The sequence below is a fragment of the Tachysurus vachellii genome, chromosome 12, assembly GCF_030014155.1.
Source record: "Tachysurus vachellii isolate PV-2020 chromosome 12, HZAU_Pvac_v1, whole genome shotgun sequence".
In the NCBI taxonomy this organism is placed as follows: domain Eukaryota; kingdom Metazoa; phylum Chordata; class Actinopteri; order Siluriformes; family Bagridae; genus Tachysurus; species Tachysurus vachellii.
This window is the reverse complement of record NC_083471.1, coordinates 10940648-10962591: the sequence shown is the minus strand read 5'-3', so window position 1 is coordinate 10962591 and position 21944 is coordinate 10940648. Positions and strand designations below refer to the sequence as shown.

Here is a 21944-nt window from a genome sequence, read left to right as displayed (position 1 = left end):
ACTGGAGGATGTCATGATGCTGATCAAGATGATTTGTACCATCTGAGTTCTCCTTTGTCCTCTTTAGTGTTCTTCCTGTTTCATTTTGAGACTGATTTGATATACATCCTGTTCTGAACTTTTCTGAGGACTGATTACTGAAAATACAAAAAAAAAAATAGCTGCGGACTGGAGAATCAGATTTGCTGAAATGCAATATCTTGTTTTTTTTCTTAATCTACTCATGTTATTCCAAACGTTATTTCCATTTTGGCTAGCAGGAGCTTTGCTGAAAGCTCGTCAAAATGTTAAGTAAATCTCTGAAATGTAGTATTAACACAAAAAAAACAACAAATATACGTCTGTAAAAAAAGGTTTGTTCTTGTGGTCACTGGTTACAAAGCACTGGGACTGGAGACTCCATCCGTAAATGTTAAACATCTAACAAAAAACTTTCACCACATCAGCGCTTATACTTTTTTTTACTCACAAGTCACTCTGAATGAGCTGTTGCTATAGAAACGGTAAGGTATCTGAGCTTTTCAGAAGCTCTGGTGTATAAATATTGGGCCTCATTCTTTTGAAAGTGTCAGAGTGATGCGTTGATTAGACCGTGAGCTTATTCACGTGTGATGATACACTCCTGTAAGAGGTTAGAATGCTGTAAGCCGTTGTTGTTCATGTCACTGGTGGGCTGTGTGAGGAGCTTTTCACCCCTCTTCTGTTCGGTATTCAGGCATTCCTTCTTTGGGCAGTTGCTAGGAAACACCCCCCCCTCCAATGGAGGAGCCTCTTTGGCTTCCCCATCTGAGCCCCGCTCATATTGCTGTGTGGAAGCAGCGTCTGGTGGTGCACCCTTCAGCCCAGCGTGAGGCCCTCTCTGGCTGTGTGTGTGTTTAAGACCAGGCTAAGGGATAGAGAACACACAGACCGCGGAATGTGGAATGCAGAAAATCACTGAACACAAAGTCTCTCATTTAGAATAATATACAGACAAGCAGAGGGAACATCTGATCGGCGAAGCTCAGATGTGTGTGTTTCAGCATCGTGAGGGAAGTGCTATAAGCTATAAAGCCATCGAGCAGCCAGGAAAGGAATAGTAAAATATCCTGAAGCTCTAAGGTTTGCTTGATGTAAGAGCGTGAACGGCGTTAATGCTGATGTGTATCTGTAGATGTCAGAGGTCAAACGGTCGTTACACCACAAGTGATGTATCAGACGCTCAAAGTGTGTATGTATGTTTGTGTGTGTGTGTGTGGGTGTGTGTTTGGAGATGTCTTTCCCCTTGCTGAGCGGATCAGTCGTGAAGGCTGTGAAGATTGAAGCACAGGTTTTCATCTAATCCCCAGTCCGAGGATTTCTCCTGCTCTCTTCAGAGCCTTAATCTTAGTAAAAACCCAGTGCATTTTGTTTTGGTTTCAGGGGTCTGAAGCTCTAGGTTGTGTATGTTTTTTCATTAAATAACAATACATTTATTATTAGGATTAGTTTATATGGCGTATTCTCAGTACAGGTTCCTGTTGCTATAGAAACCATACCGTATTAGATCATTACTAGAAACATTACTAGAAACCCTAACATATTCTGACCAATCAGAACCCAGAATACTTGCTGAATATCTGTCAGGAATATTCTGTCTTTCTGTGTTTAGCTAGTAAAGTCTCTCAGCTGTTCTCCTGTCAGCCAGAATCCCGCCACGTCTCATCCCTGTGCTTTGGTCCTTTATTTGCTGCCATGCTCGCTCGTGTGTGTTTGTGCCTTCTGAACGTTTCCAGAGAGCCCAATTAACTCAACAGGACTGTAAAAACACTTCAAGCAGGTTTATTTTATTTGCATCAAAGCTTTTCTACTCTGCGTTTGCCAGCATTGTTTCTCGCAAAGAATGTGGTACAGGACCAACAATAAAACACACAAGCCAAGGTGTTTCATGTCCAGATAAAAGAAATCCTAGGACAATAAGTGTCCACACTTTGCATCAACACAAGCTTTTACACAGAGGACTGAGCAAAACCACGTTGAAGGTGAAACCTTCACTGCTGCATTTATCTACTCGAGCGAGGTCATTGATATAAACCTGCAATTTGCAGCTGCACTACTGGTAAAGAAAACCAATCCGACCAATCAGAATCCAGACTGGCGGAAAATACTAGGCGATGGCTTTCCAGTCTTCAGCTGTCTCCCAGTGTGTGTGAGTCAGTCCAGGTATTAGACCTGATATGCTCTTCAGCTATTGCAGGTTTTACATGTTGAGATGCTCTTGTGCTCAGTGTGGTTGTAATGCATTCATTCATTCATTCATTCATTCATCTTCTACCGCTTATCCGAACTACCTCAGGTCACGGGGAGCCTGTGCCTATCTCAGGCGTCATCGGGCATCAAGGCAGGATACACCCTGGATGGAGTGCCAACCCATTGCAGGGCACACACACACACACACACACTCTCATTCACTCATGCACTAGGGACAATTTTTCCAGAGATGCCAATCAACCTACCATGCATGTCTTTGGACCGGGGGAGGAAACCGGAGTACCCGGAGGAAACCCCTGAGGCACGGGGAGAGCATGCAAACTCCACACACACAAGGAGGTGAGGCGGGAATCGAACCCCGACCCTGGAGGTGTGAGGCGAACGTGCTAACCACTAAGCCACCATGCCCCCCGGTTGTAACCAGTTGTTAGTTAAGTTGCCTTTCTGTGAACCCGGAGCTATGATGTTGCAAAGCAAAAATGTTGCTTTAATGTTGCAGAAAAACAGTTTAAGCACTAACTCAGTAGCATCATTTTTACCAAATATATTTATTTGTTTAAGAAGGAGACCTATGTCTAAATGAAATGTTCCTCATGTATACCCGCACCTGATAAACAAAACATTTTCCTGTATTTCACAAAGTTAGGGCATTTCTAAAAGCAGCATGCTTTATTAGAGGCAGCTTCCTCTGTCTGTCGCCGCCTCTCGTCTCATTTCAAAGTCATCTTTCTTTGATTCAGTGTAGAATCTGGTGCTGGAGCTGCGAGGCATCGCACTGTCATCAGCATGACCCGCCATAGGCACTGTGCTGTAAGAGAGTCGTGGTGTCAGACGCTGTTATTGCGATTGACAGGCGTTCTCCTTCCATCACACTAACTCACTGCACACACAATCCAGAGGTGAGAAATGAACACGGCTTTTCACTTTCCCGCCTCCCACAGCCACGTCTCCCAGACTCTGGACGCCACACCCGTATCTGCGGCTCCTCGCGTTTATCTTTCAGTTTGCAGCAAATAAACAGCGAATGACATTAAAATCTGCCTCTTAATAGGCTTTTATGTAAGTTAATCAAAGTGTCATTAGCACACAATATTGCTTTTAGAAGGCAAACAGCACTTGAGCGTTAGTGGGAGGCACTTTAGCTTGGAAGCGACTCCTCGCCCACGAGCGGCTCAGTGCAGGTGATGAACACGGCACACTTCCTGCAGCACAGAGGAGAAACGGTTCTCTTTCTGGCTGATAACCACACAGAAAACTTCACTCAGGAAACGATCACTTCAAGTCTACCTGCTTCACAACACTGCAAGTCTCTCTATCTGTTTCTTCTTTTCTTTCACTTGCATCCACACCTGGCTTTAGACACAGGCAATGTTCCTCTTTTTATCTCCTCTCTTGATCCCATATTTGTCTCATATTCTCAGCATGACATTTCGTCTCTCACCTACAAAGCCCCCGAGGCTCTTAAGCAACTGTGTGATATTAAAGCTGTAATAATAACTGAAGGTGAGCGGGAAAAGAACACCGGTGCTACAGCAGCCGCTTCCTTGCGGTGACGACCTTTGACCTCTGTCTGACAGGAGCAGAGTCCCAGCAACCAGACGTCTCTGACCATGATGCAGGAGCCGCAGGAGGTGGTGGAGGAGACGGTCACTATAGAGGAAGACCCCGGTACACCCACTTCACATGTCTCCGTGGTGACATCAGAGGATGGAACCACACGCCGCACAGAGACAAAGGTACGAATGTATACACACACACACACACACACACACACACACACACACACAGAGGAGCTCAAATCTTACACCGCATCAAATTATGACTGTCTCCATGATGCATGTGTGCTGTGGTGTTAATATGCCATGTGTTCAATATTTAAAATCGTAATAATTCTTATTCCTCTTTAGTGATCATATGACCCTCAGTTCCCCCCTAAAGGCCATATCTGGGTCTGTAGAATTTATTCTAAAATTAAAGAGGTCCCTGTCTGCTAAACATCTCCTGCTTTAAAGGTCTCGCCGTTTCATTAATATTCCTCTTACACAGCCCACAGCTTTCAGCTCGACTGCTTTTCCTGGTTATCTGCTGCTTGTTTATGAAAAGGGCAGTTCAGTGAACAGGAAGCAGAAATGAAACTCACTCTTACACAGACATTATGTTCGCTCTGTAGCTCAGCCACTGAATGCTGGTGTGAAATCTCAGCATGGAGCTCGCATTCACCTCCACATAACCCCCACCCCTGCAGAGTGTTTATATCTCTCACACACACCTGAACACATTAAACATTAATACACACACGGCACTCTTTACCGCTAGTGGGTTTGTATTTGTGTGATGCTTCACACTGCCTTCTTCCTGGTGAATTATTAAGTCCTCTATTAAACTGATCTGGAATCAGAACAGAGAGAACATAGTGATGGAGGAGGCATAGTGACGAGGATGAAATAACTGGCAGAAAGGACATAGTGATGGAGGGCACATATGTCTTTCTACACACTTCTCACCGTGTCTGTCCTGTTTACTTTAATAATGTTTGTGATCCTCTGGTTGCTTAAAAAAGTCTGCATCTCAAAGCAGCTTTGATCAAAGAGAAAAACAACTGACTCTAAAAACAGCAAATGTTTAATACATGAGCTTTCTGCTGAATAAAAAACTGTTTTTCTCTATTAGAGCACAGAGCTGCTGCATTCTGATTGGTATTAATAAATATATATATATAATATATATATATATATTAATGCCCTCACTTTAAATAGGGCTTGTGGTAACCTAGTGGTTAAGGTGTTGGGCTACCAATCGGAAGGTTCGATCCCAGGTTCACCAAGCTGCCACTGTTGGGCCCTTGAGCAAGGCCCTTAACTCTCAATTGCTCAGCTGTATAAAAAATGAGATAATGTAAGTCGCTCTGGATAAGGGCGTCTGCTAAATGCTGTAAATGTGTACAGTAAATGTAAATAGGGTGTGGGTTCTATAGGAACGGCTCACAAACCGGGGCTTGTTGATATGCCGACACTTTTTCGAAGGAGATTTATTTCTAATAGAAACTGCATTTTATTTTATTTTTTTGTCTTATTGACTTTGAGAGAGAAACAAATGAGAGAAAAGGGGTGGAGTGGTGGGGGGAACTGACGAGTTAATGTCCGTTTCACACACTTTCATGTCATTGCTTTATTGCTCTGTAACAAACGTAAAAAATCCACGAGAAATTGGAGAAACATTTCTGGAAGAGTTTGAAGCCCGAAGTTATAAACTGATTTTTTTATGTTAACAGGAAGGTGTTGTGGATGCTGTAGATGCCTCTAGTGCTGGCTGGCAGTTTGATGTGACAGTTTTGTAGAGATAAGCGTGAGATAAAGCACTGGCTCTAAAGCTCCTGAAGTCAGGACGTGTGATGGAGTTGCTGTGGTCCAGGATTAAGCGTCAACACGAGGAACGAAGTTTGCCTAGTTGATTTGTTGGAGCCGTTTCCCACGAGCGTTATTAAACTTTAACAAACGGCTTGCTCGACACGGATGCTCACAGCTGACGATTCATTTTCATCAGCCTCATTAATTCCCAAGACAAATTTATAGCCTCCAACAAAATAGCTAATTAACAGCACTGCCGAGTTCGCTGGGCAGCAAATTGGTTTCAGAATCAGCTACACAACACACAGGCTTCTCTCCTCCCTCAGCGTGGACCTGTGAGGAACGAACTGAGACACTCGTTTATTTAACGCTGGTTGGAGAGACAGAGGACGAGTTTAGGCCACTCCAGGTATAAACCCAAATATTGCTATTTAGAGCACTTTGTGGATACACAGTCCTTCTATGCTGTGCATGGGATCGATACAGCAACCTGATTGGTCCGTCCCCAAGTCTATTTAGCGTGCACTTGTTTACTCTTTTATTGACGTCTGACCGTACAGACAGATTGGTGGCCCGAGAGAACAGTGTAGTAATATGATTAATCCTTCCAGCCCTTTTATTTTACTGCCCTTGTTTTTTAGCTCTGTCTCTCACTCTATTTTTCTCCTCCATCCAGCTTTAGTAGTGACTCATCTAATAGGCCAGAGTATTGAACTCCAATCCTGCAAAACTCTATGATCATCAAACGTCAAAGAAATATGAATGATTATCAAGGCAAGCAGACGTAGTGTTGTAGGGACGCTTCAAACCATGTCTTTCACGTCCTGCTCGTTATTAAGTGAACTTCGGTAGCATGGTGTGTGGTGGACATATCAGCACTGCCTACATGCAGCCAGCTTTTATTCATCACCCCAATGTAATCACCACCGAGAGCTTTTACACACTCTGAGGCATCTTCTTCCCATTCATCACCACACAACTCAGATTTTAATTATTCATCTTGTTTTTTTTTCCTTCTAAACCGGTTTATGAATCTGAGCTATAATTAATAAAACAGTCTGAAGCTTTTAATTCTAAACTTTTAAAATAAAACACTGTGCTAGAGAACATACTCCATGTACTTGACCTTTCTTCACAATATTTATTTATTTATTTATGAATTTTTAAAAATTTATTCTTGCCATCGTCTTTATTTATTTGGTTTCCCAGGTGACGAAGATGGTGAAGACCGTAACGACCCGTACCGTGCGTCAGGTGCCTTTGGGTCCAGATGGACTGCCAATTGCTGACGGCTCTTCACCCCTGGGCAGCTACACGGACTCCATCGACCGTCGCTTCATGAAGAACGGTGAGCGCTTCGTCACACCTCAGGCCACGTCTACGCTCACACGCTCCTACAACCACAGCAACTATGGAGATTCATACTACAGCCCGCACGATGCCTACGGGGACGTCTGCGACAACTACGGAAGCCTCTCACGAGGCCTCAACTACCGGCCCTACCGGCCCTATGGCTATCGCATGGAGAACAGCTACACCTTGCCAATTCGCAGGGACGATTACGGCCACATGGCACAGCCGCAGGTCCCCGTGGGAGGCAGCAGCACAGTGGACCTCAACCGCTCACAGCCGGAACGCTTCCAGCCGGAGCCTTACGGCCTGGAGGATGACCGCCGCAGCCTCGGGCCAGACGATGAAGAGCCGTATGAACTGGAGCCCGACTATTCTACTGCCAACCGCCGCACTCTGCCCAGTGCTGCACGCGCCATCAGAGACCCGCTGCGCCCTGGCCCTCACGTCAGGTGAGCCTTGGGTTCTGATCTCTGTTGATCCAAGCAATACCAGGATGTTACCTTTGTATGATCTCAGGGTTCTCTGCATTTAACCTTACACCTATTTCATCAAAGAACAATCTGATCTCCCTATTACTTGAGGGAAGTCCAGTTTAGTCTTAGTCTGATCTCAGTATCCCCTCGTGGTAGTCCAGGTTTAATCTGAGCCTAATCTCAGGATAACCACAGGTTTTCAGAAAGCTTTGCTCGCTCTGTGTTTACACCATAATCACAATGCTTTACATCTGTTGATGTTCTGTTGCAGTGGGACAGGAGCTTGTGTTTAGGTTGTAAGGTGTGTTTCATTGGTCAGACATGATGACAATATCACGATAGATTATAAAGAAGAGAGAGGTGGAGTGTGGGGCATTAAGGATAAAGCATCTTTCTTTGTGTACCTGAGGGAAGTTTTTCATCAATGTAAACAGATGCTCCAAGTGGTGACAGTTAGCAAACATGTGCTTCTGTTGCTATGTTTGTGCTCCTCTTGACACGTCACTCTTATGCGTTCAGGCTGAAATGGGTGGAGCCATTGAGCCTTCTCACATCTCTCGGCTCCCTCTGGAGTGAAAGTGGGAGAGAAAAACTGATGTCCAGCTCATTATAGTGAGAGCGCGCGTGTTATTCTAAATCAGGACAAACACGCAGCAAGCATGCCCCGGCTAGTTTTTACTCTGACACAAACATACATACAAAAAAAGCCAGAACAAATAAAAGCTGACATTTGACATAAAGTAGAGGGGTGTGTGTGTGTGTCTTATGACCTGAATTTTTCTGATGACTTTTTTTTCTCACGCTTACGTCTCCATCACATCCCTGTAATAACACTCTGAGAACATTAATAATGAAATCATGAGGAGATCTGGGCGTTATAATTACGGCTTATCGCGCGGTTGGCTCCGAAACCCGTCAATTACACTTGGGAGAAAATTGAGACGTTTACCACGGGTCTGATCCGGAAACAGTAGAGTCACTGAGTGGCAGGTGGAGTGTGTTTAATCCATTACTGACACTACATGAGCAGCGTTTATCCTGTGTCTCTCGCAGCTCTCTCTCCTGCTCTCTTGCTCTCACTTACCTCTTGCTTCAAACTATTCCACTTCATTAGAGTTTGTTCAAATTAGTAACCCTTTAATTGCATCGCTGCTGCACATGCAGCACATCTGATGTCCTTGATAAATGTTGATTTTCAAAAGTCAGCATCAAGATTTTTATGCGAGCGTAAATGAAATGCGTCACGTGACCACTTTTCCATCACCTCTGTGTTGAAGGCGAATGTTTCCTTATGTAACTGAACACACATGGAGGAGAAGCTGTCAGCCCTCTTCCTCATGTATGAATTGACAGACACACGATTGGCTAGTCTCTCTGTGATTGACAGGGGAGAGAGAGACAGACAGCGAGTGACCGAGAGAGTGAGATAGTATGCCCCACCTACCTAGACAAGTCCAACATCACAATCGGAGACAGGAGGAAAATAATAAATGATGAAAATATAAAGCCACATTTTACACACAAGAAAAGTAAGAAGTAATCATTTGTCATTTAACTACCACTTAATTAGCATTCATGCTCCAGAAACTTCATGATTTAAAATAGCTCAGAGGCAGAAGGAACCAAAATGTACGCTTAATGATCAACAGCTCAGACCACAGAGCTTAACAGAAAACAATAACACAATGAAATGAGTTTTTCTTCACACACTCTACTGAAATAGTGCGTGACTTCTTCTTTCCTGCTAACAGGAGTGGGATGGAGTGAAGGATGAGCTTTGAAGTACAGAAGGTGGTGGTGAATGATGAGCACAGCTCATGGTGAATGAAAATTATTGGCCAGCATTCGCTCTGCTCTTTCTGATGCTCTCCTGTCAGTGCAGATGTGTTTTTCTGCAGATCTTAGTTTCGCTTTGTCACTGCTGCTTCCTTATCTGGTGTCTTGTTCTTTTGCTCTGAAAACGTGCTGAAAACAAAAGGCAGACAGAACAGACCGATTCAATCACATACGCTGCAGCAGACTTACAGCAGCCTGCCATTTTCTTGATTTCATTACGCTCTGCAGAGGCAACGGAACATGGTGCAAAACATCACAACTGTATTTTACACCTTCATCTTCTGTCACGAGAGGAGAACATTCTCAATCCTCTCATCATTGTCATCAAAAATGATTCTTCTGTCTCTCTCTCTCTCTCTCTCTTTGACTGTCTTTGTCTTTGTTTCCTCTCTTTCAATAAATTAGTTTTTTCTCTGTCAGTCTCTCTCTCTCTTTCAAGTTGCTCTTTTACGCTTTCTCTCGCTCTGTTGCATTTATTATTTTTTTCCCTTTCTCTCCCCTTTTCTTCCTCCTTAAAAAACAATCTTCTACGTCACAGAGACGTGTACAGATATAACATCTGGTGTTCAGTATTCTGTGCAGAAAGAATGTAAACATGGTCATTTCTGCACCAGTGCATGGTGACGATGCTGTAAACCATGCAGAGATGCTCGCCATCTGTAAGAATAGCAGCAGCAGCTCAAGCCCAGCGTTAATATTGAAGTCTTTCAGCTCAGAGCAGAGGAGCAATTGTGTTTTTCTCTTTAGGGAGATCCCATCTGTGTGTTAAACATTCTCACTGTGCGAGATGGAAAGAATCCTAGAGCGCTTCATTCCTCTCACTGCCCTCCGTGCTGCTTTTTTCCTTATAAGGAGTGGTTTCTTGCAGCCCAGATTATTAACAAAATTATCAATTATAGTGCGAGGTTGGAGCGCATCAGTATAATCGGCACCTGGGTCCTAGTGTCAGTCCTGCTCATTTCCTTGGAATGCACAGGGCTCTTGATTAAGGGCAAATCCTGATATTCCCATCATTCAGACCAAGCACCTTGGCAAGCTTTCACTGTGTGTCACTGTGTGTCACTGTGTGTGTGTGTGTGTGTGTGTGTGTGTTTTTTTGTTGTTTTTTTTTGGGGGGGGGCACTAAAGTGGTTATGTCAGTGACATCATTTATCAAGGTTCTTTTATCCATTACGTCTCATTACCCACAATCAATCTACCCAGCCAAATACAGTCATACAGAATTCAACACACACACACACACATACACTCACTCACTCACACACACTGTGTAGGTTGGATTTTTTTTCTGCCTGCTTGTGTTTGATTGTTGGGTGAATCTGAGCAGCTTTTTGTCAGAAATCAGTCGTTTCTTGGATTACACACTTTGTCTGATCAGCACACTCTATTTAAACAGATTCTTCAGTGTGCGAATAAGATACATGCAGATAAATCCAATCTAATCCGTCTGTTCCTGTTGTAAACCCCTGGCAGCTCTGGTGCTAATGAATGCTTGCTTTATTAAAGTACAGAGACACCTTTGAAGTAGAACCGTGATTATAGAATTATACGAAGTGTATACGATAAAATAAATTATTAACTTAACACACAAACGCTGGATCACCGTCTGAAATGTAACCCTGGATACAGGAGCATTAGACAGTAAGAGACGGAATATTGGCTGTATAAAATAGCCCTGTGAAACATTTAGGCTTATAAAAAGACCACCATTTCTAATTTTTGTTTTTCTTTTTTTCTTTATTTTAGTTGTTCATTCATTTAGATGTTTGTGACTTCAGTAAAGTATCGCAACAGTTGAGGTGTTCTGACAGACACGTCCATGGAGGAATAAAGACTTGAGTTTAAGTTTCAGATTATATCCTGGCCCACGTTTCATCAATGGTTATGACTCTGGAAAAACATGCCAACGGTGTTGTGGTGGTGGTGTTTGATCCAGTATATTGATCCATAATTGTTAGAAGTTTTTCTTCCATTTTCGTGTATCAAACAGCAAAAAGGAATGAAATTAGAGAATAGAGCTGGTCTGAGGAATCATTCTAGATGGAATTTGATGCTTTAGAGACTCAAAAGAGAACATTTTAGTTAAAATGTTGATTAAATGGGGCTGAAATCCCACTCATTGGTTTCCATTAGAGCAGTGAAGGTTGTGAGTTGAAGTCCTGGGATTACTCAAGGTCAGCGTTAAGCTACTGAGCCAGACCGTTAACCCTTAATCTGCTCAGCTGTAGTCCTATATTCGATTCTGCCTTCGGTGGAATTCCCTTTGAATTACAGTGTCTGAATAAATGAAAACATCTTGCACTGACACAGGCTGATGTAGAACGATCCCAAGTGATCCAGAATGATATTTACTGTATTCAGAGCTTTAAAAATCATTAGGAGCTCATAAAGAGCAGTTTAACTGTGTAATGCGATAGCCTGTGGCTTCGACTGTACTGCTCGCTCACTAGCTCGGGACAGCGAGACGTATCTTCAGCATGTTTTATTTTCTGCATTCCTGCTCCATTAATCAGGAACTGATAAAGAGATGTTGCAGTGTAACCGTGCTTTCCTCAGGCATCAGGCAACACTGTCACCTTCCATTGCTGTCTTCTCTCTGTCTCTCTGGTGTTCATTAATAAAAGCCCTGCTCCTCTCTGACATGGTGCATTAATAAAGAAGTGGCAGCTGTTCCTCGTATCAGCAGGCCCGGCTCTTTAGGCCGTTTCCCTGACAGTGTGCTTTATAGTTGTCCATACTCGCTGCTCAACTGACTCTGTTTTCTCTCTATCTCCATGTTTTGATGCTTCCATCACTCTCCATCTCTCTCTGACTGTTCCACTTAAACCTATCCTCTTCCCCACATCTGTCTTTGCTTTCAGCTCAGCTCTTCACACAACCTGTCAATCCCTAATAGAAGCTATTTCTGCTTTTTCCATGGAGCTCCAAATAATTCTGTCTGCATTTCTGTGACCACAGCATCATTTTACCATGTCAGTGATGTTTTTTTTTGAGAAGTAAGATATTTTTTCACTGGATTTGGGTTTGCACACTACTCAACTGTTCATGTGCCAATTCTTAAGCCTTAGTAGTTTTTCTGGCACATCAAATGTTTATTATACTGTTTATTCTTCATATCTTTTATTATCATAAAACCAGTGGATTGCATTGTTCAGGTTGAAAATAAACCTCATCATTTCTCTCTCTTTGACCCCAAACAGAGGCTATGATGACCCCATTGAGTCAGAGCTAATTGATGAGCGGCATCGCTATGCTCCTGGCATGTACCCCGCTCCACTTGCACAGCCGGAGCGTGGCAGCACAGCCAGCCTGGACGGCGGCATTGACGTCGGCTTGCTGCGCCAGGATCCGCGCTGCTGGCGTGACCCAGACCTCCCCGAGGTCATCGCTATGCTGGGCCACCCTCTTGATCCAGTCAAGGCTAATGCTGCTGCCTATCTGCAGCACCTGTGCTACGAAAACGACGTCGTGAAGAAGGCTGTGCGACAGCTCAACGGCATTCCGGCTTTAGTGGCCTTGCTGGAGCACCCCAAGGGTGAAGTGCAGCGCAAGGCATGTGGAGCTCTGCGCAACCTCTCCTTTGGCAAGGACAATGAAAACAAGGTGGCTATCAGGAGCTGTGACGGCATCCCTGCTCTCGTTCGCCTGCTCAGGAAGAGTGGTGACGCTGAGGTCCGCGAGCTTGTCACAGGTATGCCATCTATATCTGTCTACGAGGTTTATTTATTTTCACCAGCATTTACAAAATAAATTTACTAGTCACTGCAGTGAGATGTTGACAAAAGGTTTAATATTTTTCTCATTTTTTTTGTCCAGATTTAAATCCTTTTGTTGCTCACAGTGTAGCCTAAAGCAGAGAGTGGTTTTTGGAACCTGTCTATGATATTAATTACAATGTAGTCAGGTGCTTTCTTTGCTGCACAAACAAAACAAGCTGAAAAAAACAATGTCCAACTTGAAGAAATTCGTAGTAATGGAACATCTAATAGGAATGGGAGAGTTTTGAGCTTCAGCCCACTAATAGCTTTTTTGTCCTTATTCTGCAAAACATATTCAGTTCTGTTTCACCATTGCTTTTCTATATCCATATTCTCTATGGTATTTATGGAACAATAAGTGAGAAGCTTTCCCACAGCTATTTCGGCTACTTCTAAGACACAACAAATCTACAGTCTCAGAGGAGCTCACTAGCATCCACATTCAATTCTTCTAACTGCTGCATGCTAGTGCAATATGAAAGCTACTAATACCAGCTCTAAGCTTCTGGCATGGCAGGAGATGGATATTTTGATCCTGTGGTGTTGAGCTTGGTCTGCCAGAAGATATTTCTGTGCTGTTGTCCAGGTTCTGGATCAGGGTTAATGTGCACTACTGTCCAGAGTCTCTCGTCCTGGATAATGACCGTGATAGTCCTAATTTTAAATGCTCTTTAATTTGGTTGTTGTATACCAAAATATCTGTTTATTCCAAAGTCTGGTAATTGTGGTCCTGAAGTACTGACTTAGGTCAGTCTTACTTGAAGTTGTACTACAAAATATTTTGGGCTGCAAAGCCTGGCAGACTAGCAAGTACTTGGGAACTGGTGTATAGGTTCTGGATCACGCTTAATAAACTCTACTGTCCAGAGACTGGAATACCAGAAATAGTTTATTTGTGGGAGGTCAGTTTTATAGAACATGTTATCCAAAGTTCACACCAGACTCAACCAATTTTAAAGAGCACACTCATGGAATGCCAGATTTTTCACACTGATGCTCTGATCCTGGATCAGCTGTTCAGGGCTGCCTAGCTGTGTTAAATCTTCTGGTGATTTGCTAAATGGCCCTGGGAGACTACAATGGGGTTTTGTCCCCCTACAGCTAATGCTTTAATCCACTTACCGTTTTTACCTGGCATATGTTTGCTGTAGTACTGAAAATCCAGCAGAGAGGCTTATAGCAGCTGCGATTAAACCCCAGAACCACATGGATAACATTAGCATGGGTGGTCTGAAACGTCCTCTTACCCTCACCCATTTACAGTTATACTTTCCCTAAGATGACTTTGTATTATAGTGAGTGAGTAGCCATCAGCTCAAGCATGTGTCTTCATGACCATAGCAATTGTGAAGGTCCCACAGTCCAGAGGAGGATAATAAATCACTGGACCTGCTTTGTTAGAGACAATGCCGCACTGAATTGTTTGACCGCAAGAAGTGGTGATTGGGGTTACTTTATCAAAACTTTATTATTTTTGTCCAGCATAATAATTCTGGATATGACTCCACACCAGCGACTTCTGTTATGTCTCAGTGCAATGGATGCTCAACTAAGAGAGTTTTTGCTGCTGATATTAACGAGCACAGAGAAAGCGTGGGGTTCCTGTGCCATGTGGAGTTCTGTAAGCCAGTGAAGGGCGACCATACCCCAGCTGAGATGATTGCTTTTACAGCACAGTGGGCCTTTCTGACGAGGCTAAAAATAGCAACAAGTGGGAGGGCCCCAGGCCTGGCCCCAAACGCCTATGTGGTTTTAACTGGCGAAGTTCCTATGAAAGCACAACCACTCCATAATATGGGATCACTATGAGGAACTGGGCACTACTGCAGCACAATTAAAAATAATTGCAGGGTCTCAAAAATAGTACCAGTCCATCACAGAGATTTTCATTGCATTTGGTGGAGAAAAAAAAAAACTCAGCAGCCCACTGTTGCCTCTGATGGCTAGCATTCTAAGTTCTTCCTTTTCTTTTTGTTCCAGCAGCCCTTGTTCGGTAACTACCACATTAAAAGCTGCTGAAGAGTCGCTAGATGTCATACAGCAAAAGTCAGTAAACTCAATAATGCTTTTAGTACGAAGCAGGACCTACTCTAGTGTTTGTGGATGAAACCGTTTCTATAGTGAACAGTTCTGCTTAAGAGAACATAGGGAGCCAAATTCATCTGTGTTATAGGACATCCTTGTTTCTCTAGGCTGTACTGTATCTTCCACTTTGAATCTCAACCGCAGTTTAGTGAGTTTAAAGCATGGTGGAGTTTAATGCAAGGTGACTTTTTAGAATTCCTCGTTTTCCCTCCACTTTTACCCTCCTGACATCTGGCTCTCTTCATCACCTCTGCTCAGACTGGGCCGTAACCACATCTCCGATGAATGTCCCGTCAAGGCAGCCTGTCTTTTGCTCCTTGCAAAATTGAATTAGCTGGGAGGCTGTGGTGCTGAGCAGGAAACTGCAAACCCAATAAAGCGGCACACACACATACAGAGCTTCCTCAGGGCACAGCTCAAAATCTTTCCTCCTTCTGGATTTGATTTCATGAGGAATCCAGCTGAGGGTGAGTTATAGAAAAATAGGTGATGATATAGAGCAGCGAGTGTTTAATCACGGGTCAGAAAAGGTCATTCCTCTCACCTCTCAGACCCTACATGACTCTGAGGTCTGAGAACGGTCAGAGAAATCTAGAGTCTTTTACACTCAGACCGGAGTCAGACTTGCTTGGAATGTCATACAGTCAGGGGAAGGTAGACTCACAGACATGATGACCCGAGGACGTATAGACTCAGGGACACAATGTGTTGTAGAGTATGAAACTCTTAATAGTGCCAGGGACATAGAGGAAATATCTGTCAAGGATATATCGAGGGACATGCAGAATCTTGTAGCGTTAAAGACATTTAGGTCAAGTCTTTAGACTAAGGGACATGTAGATTCAGTTACATATAGAGAAAAGTGGAGAATTGTAGAATCAACAAGATTCTGCAAGAAATTGTAGAGTCAGGGACACAGTCTTGTGGTGTCAGAAATGTATAGCGTCTGTTGTGTGTATAGTTAAGGATTAATAGGGATGTTTTGAGTCAGAAACGTGTAGATTGGGATAAATAGGAACTTGTAGAGTTAGATGCATATAGAGTCAGTGTATACACTGAAACATAGGCATGTGTAGAGTCAGAGTCAGTGTTGTGCTCTACAGGGAGCGGCTCTGTGTTTTGAACATTTGAGGTTTTGTTATTTTTTTCCTCCATATTGACTAAGAATGCGGTTTTCCCCTCATGTGTCCTATTCTTCTATAGAGTCTTTAATTTAGTGTTTTTGTGGCTTTACTCGTCTCCCATCGAGTGTATTTTGAAAAACATGGACTTGTGAGACATTTTTCAGCCCTGCAGTATCGGAAGGCTTGCGAGCTCACACATTGCAGACCACATTCAATAGCTTTCCTTGTGGGTGGCACCAACCAAATCAGCTTATTACCACATATAATAACCAAACCATCACTTGGGTTTAAAAAAAAATCAGCGTGTCACATGCGATGTTGCGCTTCTCACTTTCTCTTACATCACAGGAAATATAATGTAATCATTTGGCATTTAATGACTTAGTTTTTGCTCTAAACCTGCGTCAGACACAGTCAGGATGTGTCCTTGTTCCTCAGGGGAATGAGCTGAGCCTGAGGGTAGTGTTCATTAACTTGACATTTCAAATACAGTCTTCATGACTACAACATATTTAGAGCAAAGCAGGTTTAACCCAATCTGACTCCCCTGCCTTATTTCCTGGCTCTAAATGGTGCATTTAACATCAGGTGTGTGCCAGTGGAGGGTGGGGTGATGTTTATTAATGTGGGCATCCACATGAGGTCATTGAGGGAAGCTTTTAGAGCTTTTATTTCAAATGAAAGGTCCGAAAGCCACCACAGGGGCTTCTAGGAGGTGTAGTATTTTTAGATCTAGAGCTGTGTGGATTCAGCTGGATCAGAATGGGGGAGAAATGTTTACAGAATGGAAAGGAGATGAGAACTGTCACTCCCAGACTTTCCTGGGCCTCATAGTGTTATTCTCAATTTTTGAGATTAAAACAGAAACTAGTCAACGCTGAACGTTTTGTTGTACTGAAAGCACAGTGAGCTTTTCGCATTTGTACTTTGTAGCTTGACACACATCTGTTTTGTTTGTATCTTTCCTGATCCTGTGAAACGAGCTCTGGCTCTGATCTCCTGTTATGAGTGGTGCTGAATGACACATGGATCCAGGAGAGATGCCACACCTGAGCGCGTTCTTGCTTTTTTTCTCTCTTCCCCTTTGTGCAGTAATCATTTGAAGAGAGATCAGAGAGTGTCAAAGATTTACCACGAGTCCTTGAATTCAAAACTCATGACAGTCATGTCTGTGCTCTTGTTTGAATTTGCTGTTTCTCTGTTAAATGCATGTTCTTCCTTCTCATCATGTTTCTGACAGGAACTTTGTGGAATTTGTCCTCGTATGAGCCGTTGAAGATGGTGATAATAAACCACGCCCTGCAGACCATGACTAATGAGGTGATCATCCCTCACTCTGGCTGGGAGGCTGAGCCCAACGAGGACTCGAAGCCCAGAGACGCCCAGTGGACCACCATCTTCAAGAACACATCCGGATGTCTGCGGTACTCACAAGTTGACTTTATGCTTTTATATATATATGTATATGTATATATATATATATATATATATATATATATATATATATATGTGTGTGTATATATATATGTGTGTGTGTGTATGTATATGTGTATGTATACATGCATATATATATATATATATATATATATATATATATATATATATATATATATATATATATATATATATATATATATATATAGTGTGTGTATACACATATACATATACATATAGTCATGGCCAAAATTGTTGCCACCCCTGAAATTTTTTGGGGAAAAATTTAAATCTTTTTGAAGTATTTCTCACAGAAAAGTGATACATTTTGCTATACATGTTTATTTCCTTTGTGTATATTGAAACAACACCAAAAAAAAACAGAGGAAAAAACAAATTTGACAGAATTTCACACAAAACTCCAAAAATGGGCCGGACAAAATTATTGGCACCCTTTCAAAATTATGGATAAATAAGTTTGTTTAGCATGTGATGCTCCTTTAAACTCACCTGGGGCAAGTAACAGGTGTGGGCAATATAAAAATCACACATGAAAGCAGATAAAAAGGAGAGAAGTTGAATCAGTCTTTGCATTGTGTCTGTGTGCCACACTAAGCATGGAGAACAGAAAGAGGAGAAGAGAACTGTCTGAGGACTTACTGTCTGAGAAAAATATTAACACGCTCAAGGTTACAAGTCCATCTCCAGAGATCTAGATGTTTCTTTGTCCATAGTGCGCAACATGATCAAGAAGTTTGCAACCCATGGCACTGTAGCTAATCTCCCTGGACGTGGACGGAAGAGAAAAATTGAAAGGTTGCAACGCAGGACAGTCCGGATGGTGGATAAGCAGCCCCAAACAAGTTCCAAAGAAATTCAAGCTATCTTGCAGGCTCAGGGTGCATCAGTGTCAGCACAAACTATCCTTCGACATTTGAATGAAATAAAACGCTATGGCAGGAGACCCAGGAGGACCCCACTGCTGACACAGAGACATAAAAAAGCAAGACTTCAGTTTGCCAAAATGTATGTGAGTAAGCCAAAATCCTTCTGGGAAAATGTCTTGTGGACAGATGAGACCAAGATAGAGCTTTTTGGTAGAGCACATCATTCTGCTGTTTACTGAAAATGGAATGAAAAGAACACAGTACCTAGAGTCAAATATGGTGGAGGTTCAGTGATGTTTTAGGGTTGTTTTGTTGGGTGCCTTGACTGTATGCAAGGCATCATGAAATCTGAGGATTACCAAAGGATTTTGGGTCGCAATGTATTGTCTGAGACATTGGGTCTTCCAGCAGGACAATGACCCCAAAATATACTTCAAAAAATGCCTAGAAATGGATGGCAACAAAGCACTGAATCCCATTGAAAACCTGTGGAAAGATCTTAAAATTGCTGCTGGGAAAAGGCGCCCTTCCAATATGAGAGACCTGGAGCAGTTTGCAAAGGAAGAGTGGTCCAACATTCCAGGTGAGAGGTGTAAGAAGCCTATTGATGGTTATAGGAAGCGATAGTTAATTTTTCCAAAGGGTGTGCAACCAAATATTAAGTTAACGGTGCCAATAATTTTGTCCGGCCCCTTTTTGGAGTTTTGTGTTAAATTATGTCAAATTTGCTTTTTTTTAAGGGGTGCCAACAGTTTTGGCCATGACTGTATAATGGCTGACCTTTCACTGAGTACAATAACGAAGCACATTTTCAGCATCTGAAACAGAGCATAAGTTTCATCTCCGACTCTAAAAGGCTTTTAATTAAGATTGCATCGACAGGGTGTTTTAATCTAAGGTCAGGATTTCACCTCCTTCTCTTAATCATCTCAATAACTCCAATGTGTTAGTGACGCAGTTGCAGTCTCTGAGTTTGTGCACAGTGGCTTTTTTTCCTCCATCCAGTCTAATACTAATTTGTTTTCAGAAGGTCCGTGGGGACAAAGGAAGAGACGCATTTAAGCACCATTTAGCCGTGGCTGTCCACTAAATAGCCACTTGGATCTGTTTGCCGAAGCACTAGCAGAACAAAGGCTTTTCATTTCCAGGGCTTTTAAGAGAAAAGCAGATAAGTGAATTAAATGAAAAGCCCTAAAATAGTCAGGTGCTTAAAGTTATTCATCGAGAGCCAGTGAAGACAAGAGTTTTATTTCTCTGGTACTTTCCTGTTAAAACAGATTAGGAAAGCAGTAGATCAGATTCACTTCTACCAGATTTGACTACTGCACAGTTTAGTGCTATTCACACATCTTAGTGTGAACCCAGTGGATAATTACAGACTTGCCAACCGTCATTTATGCTGCGAGACATGGCTAAGTTAGCATGTGATTAAGTTTCTAGTAATTACCCTTAGGACTTGTAAGAGTTCTTATGGTCAGGTTTCAGAGCACTTTCACACCTGTGAATCCAAGTGGAGCTGATGTATTGCTGTGTTTGGCTCATTTTTTGCTTTTACCCTGAACCCAACTAAACTAACTAAAAAGGGAGTTTATGGATGGTGAGTTTAAGTTAGTTTATGATCATCAATGGATCCCTAATATCTTCAAGAGAGCAAGGGTTATTCCCAACCCGAAGAAACTGGCTCTGGATCCATCAGTAACAACAGACCAGGATCACGTCTCTCTTTCTTTCAAAAATTCTTGAATGCATTGTCTATAGTCAACTGTCTGTCTATCTCTCACAGAACAACCTGCAAAATCCCAACCAGTCTGGCTTTAAAGCAGTACAACCGACAGAGACTGCCCTGGATGACTCTGAGAAACTACATGCTGCTAGATCAGCCAAGCTGTCATATGTCCCCATCCTCCTCAATCTTTCAGCAGCATTTGATATAATCAACCACAAGACTCTCTTGTCCACCCTCAGGAGTCTCTTTAAATTTGCAGATCAGCATGGGAATGGTTTGCTTCCTACCTGTAAGGTTGCTCATATAAGGTAACATGGAGGGAAGTGACATCTGCCCCACGCAGACTGTACACTGGCGTCCCACAGGGCTCGGTACTTGGTCCTTTTCTCACTGAATTCTTACTCTCTTGAAGTTATTTTCTCACAAGAGTTCTTTTACCACTGCTATGCTGATGATACTCAGCTTATCTTTTCCTTCCTGTCCTCAGATACCACAGCTTCTGCTCAGATCTCAGCATCTGATGAAGACTCTTCAGTGGAAGCTCAATCCCAGCAAAACTGATCATCCCACATGAATCATCCCAAGGTCATGATCTTGCAATATCCCTGCACAATGATCTTATCCCCCTTCAGTTACAGCTTGAAACCTTGGAGTAACCATGGACAATCAACTGTCCTTTTGTGAAATGTTGGTTCATTCTTTACAACATTAGAAGGATTCGTCCATTTTTGTCCACACAGGCTACTCTGGTACTAGTTCGGTCTCTTGTCATTTCAAGACTGCCCTACTGAAACTCACTGCTGGCAGGTCTAGCTATGAACACAATTCGTCCTCTGAAAATGATCCAAAATGCAGCTGAACAACTTGTTTTCAACCTGCATAAGTTCTTGCATACCACCATGCTGCTTCGCTCCCTCCACTGGTTTCCGGGAGCTACATGCATCAGATTCAAAACACTGATGGTTGCCTACAAAGCCAAAAATGGACTAGTGCCCTCTTACCTCAAAATCTGTGTCACTCCTGTCACGGCACCTCAAAGCCTTAGAGCTATCAGCACTGCTTGACTGGTCTCACCATCTTTCAGGGTAAGAGGTAGGTATAAAACAAGATTCTTTTCTGTTCTCGCACCGAGGTGGTGGAATGAACTTCCCCTAGGGGTCTGGACAGCTGAGTCACTTCACTTCAAACAATGGTTAAAGACCTACTTCGTCATTTAATACTTGAACTAGCACTTTCTCCTCTGGTTGTTGTGTGTGTGTATTTTTTAAAAAATAAATAAATACTTTGAACAGTGCTTTAGGCTCATGATAGCTTAAGGCTGTAACCTAGTGAACCAGAGTTAATGTATGAAATGATAGAGACATAAAAGCACTTTTGTATGACACTCTGGATAAGGGTGTCTGCCAATATAAGTGAAAAATGTTTTTCATTTCTGTTTTTGTTTTTTTTTATTAATTTTTTTTATTCGAATGAATAGACAGAAATGCTTTTCTGGTGTGGTGTGTAAATGTCCCACAGCTCACTTTAGCACAGAGTACAAAGGACCAGCAATAAATACAGTAAACGATTAGATAGTTTTATAAATAGGTTGCCCATAAATCTCCAAAATCCCCATATGAAATTTCTGCAGTTCTCCAGCTGTCATTTGGCTTAGTTTGCAACCTGAAATACTGTTGTGCTCAAAATTTTGCA

At 42.6% G+C, this 21944-nt stretch overlaps 1 protein-coding gene across 7 annotated transcripts in view; it reads left to right on the top strand.

Annotated features, from left to right (window-relative positions):
* The window catches only part of arvcfb (ARVCF delta catenin family member b), a 122977-nt gene that overhangs the window by 74458 nt on the left and 26575 nt on the right, over positions 1–21944 (top strand). For all 7 annotated transcript variants that reach the window (XM_060884139.1, XM_060884142.1, XM_060884140.1 and 4 more), the window contains 4 exons: positions 3807–3965; positions 6786–7378; positions 12439–12929; positions 17446–17629. In XM_060884139.1, coding sequence (XP_060740122.1) covers positions 3807–3965; positions 6786–7378; positions 12439–12929; positions 17446–17629 — 1427 coding nt within the window. The remainder of the gene's footprint in view (positions 1–3806; positions 3966–6785; positions 7379–12438; positions 12930–17445; positions 17630–21944) is intronic.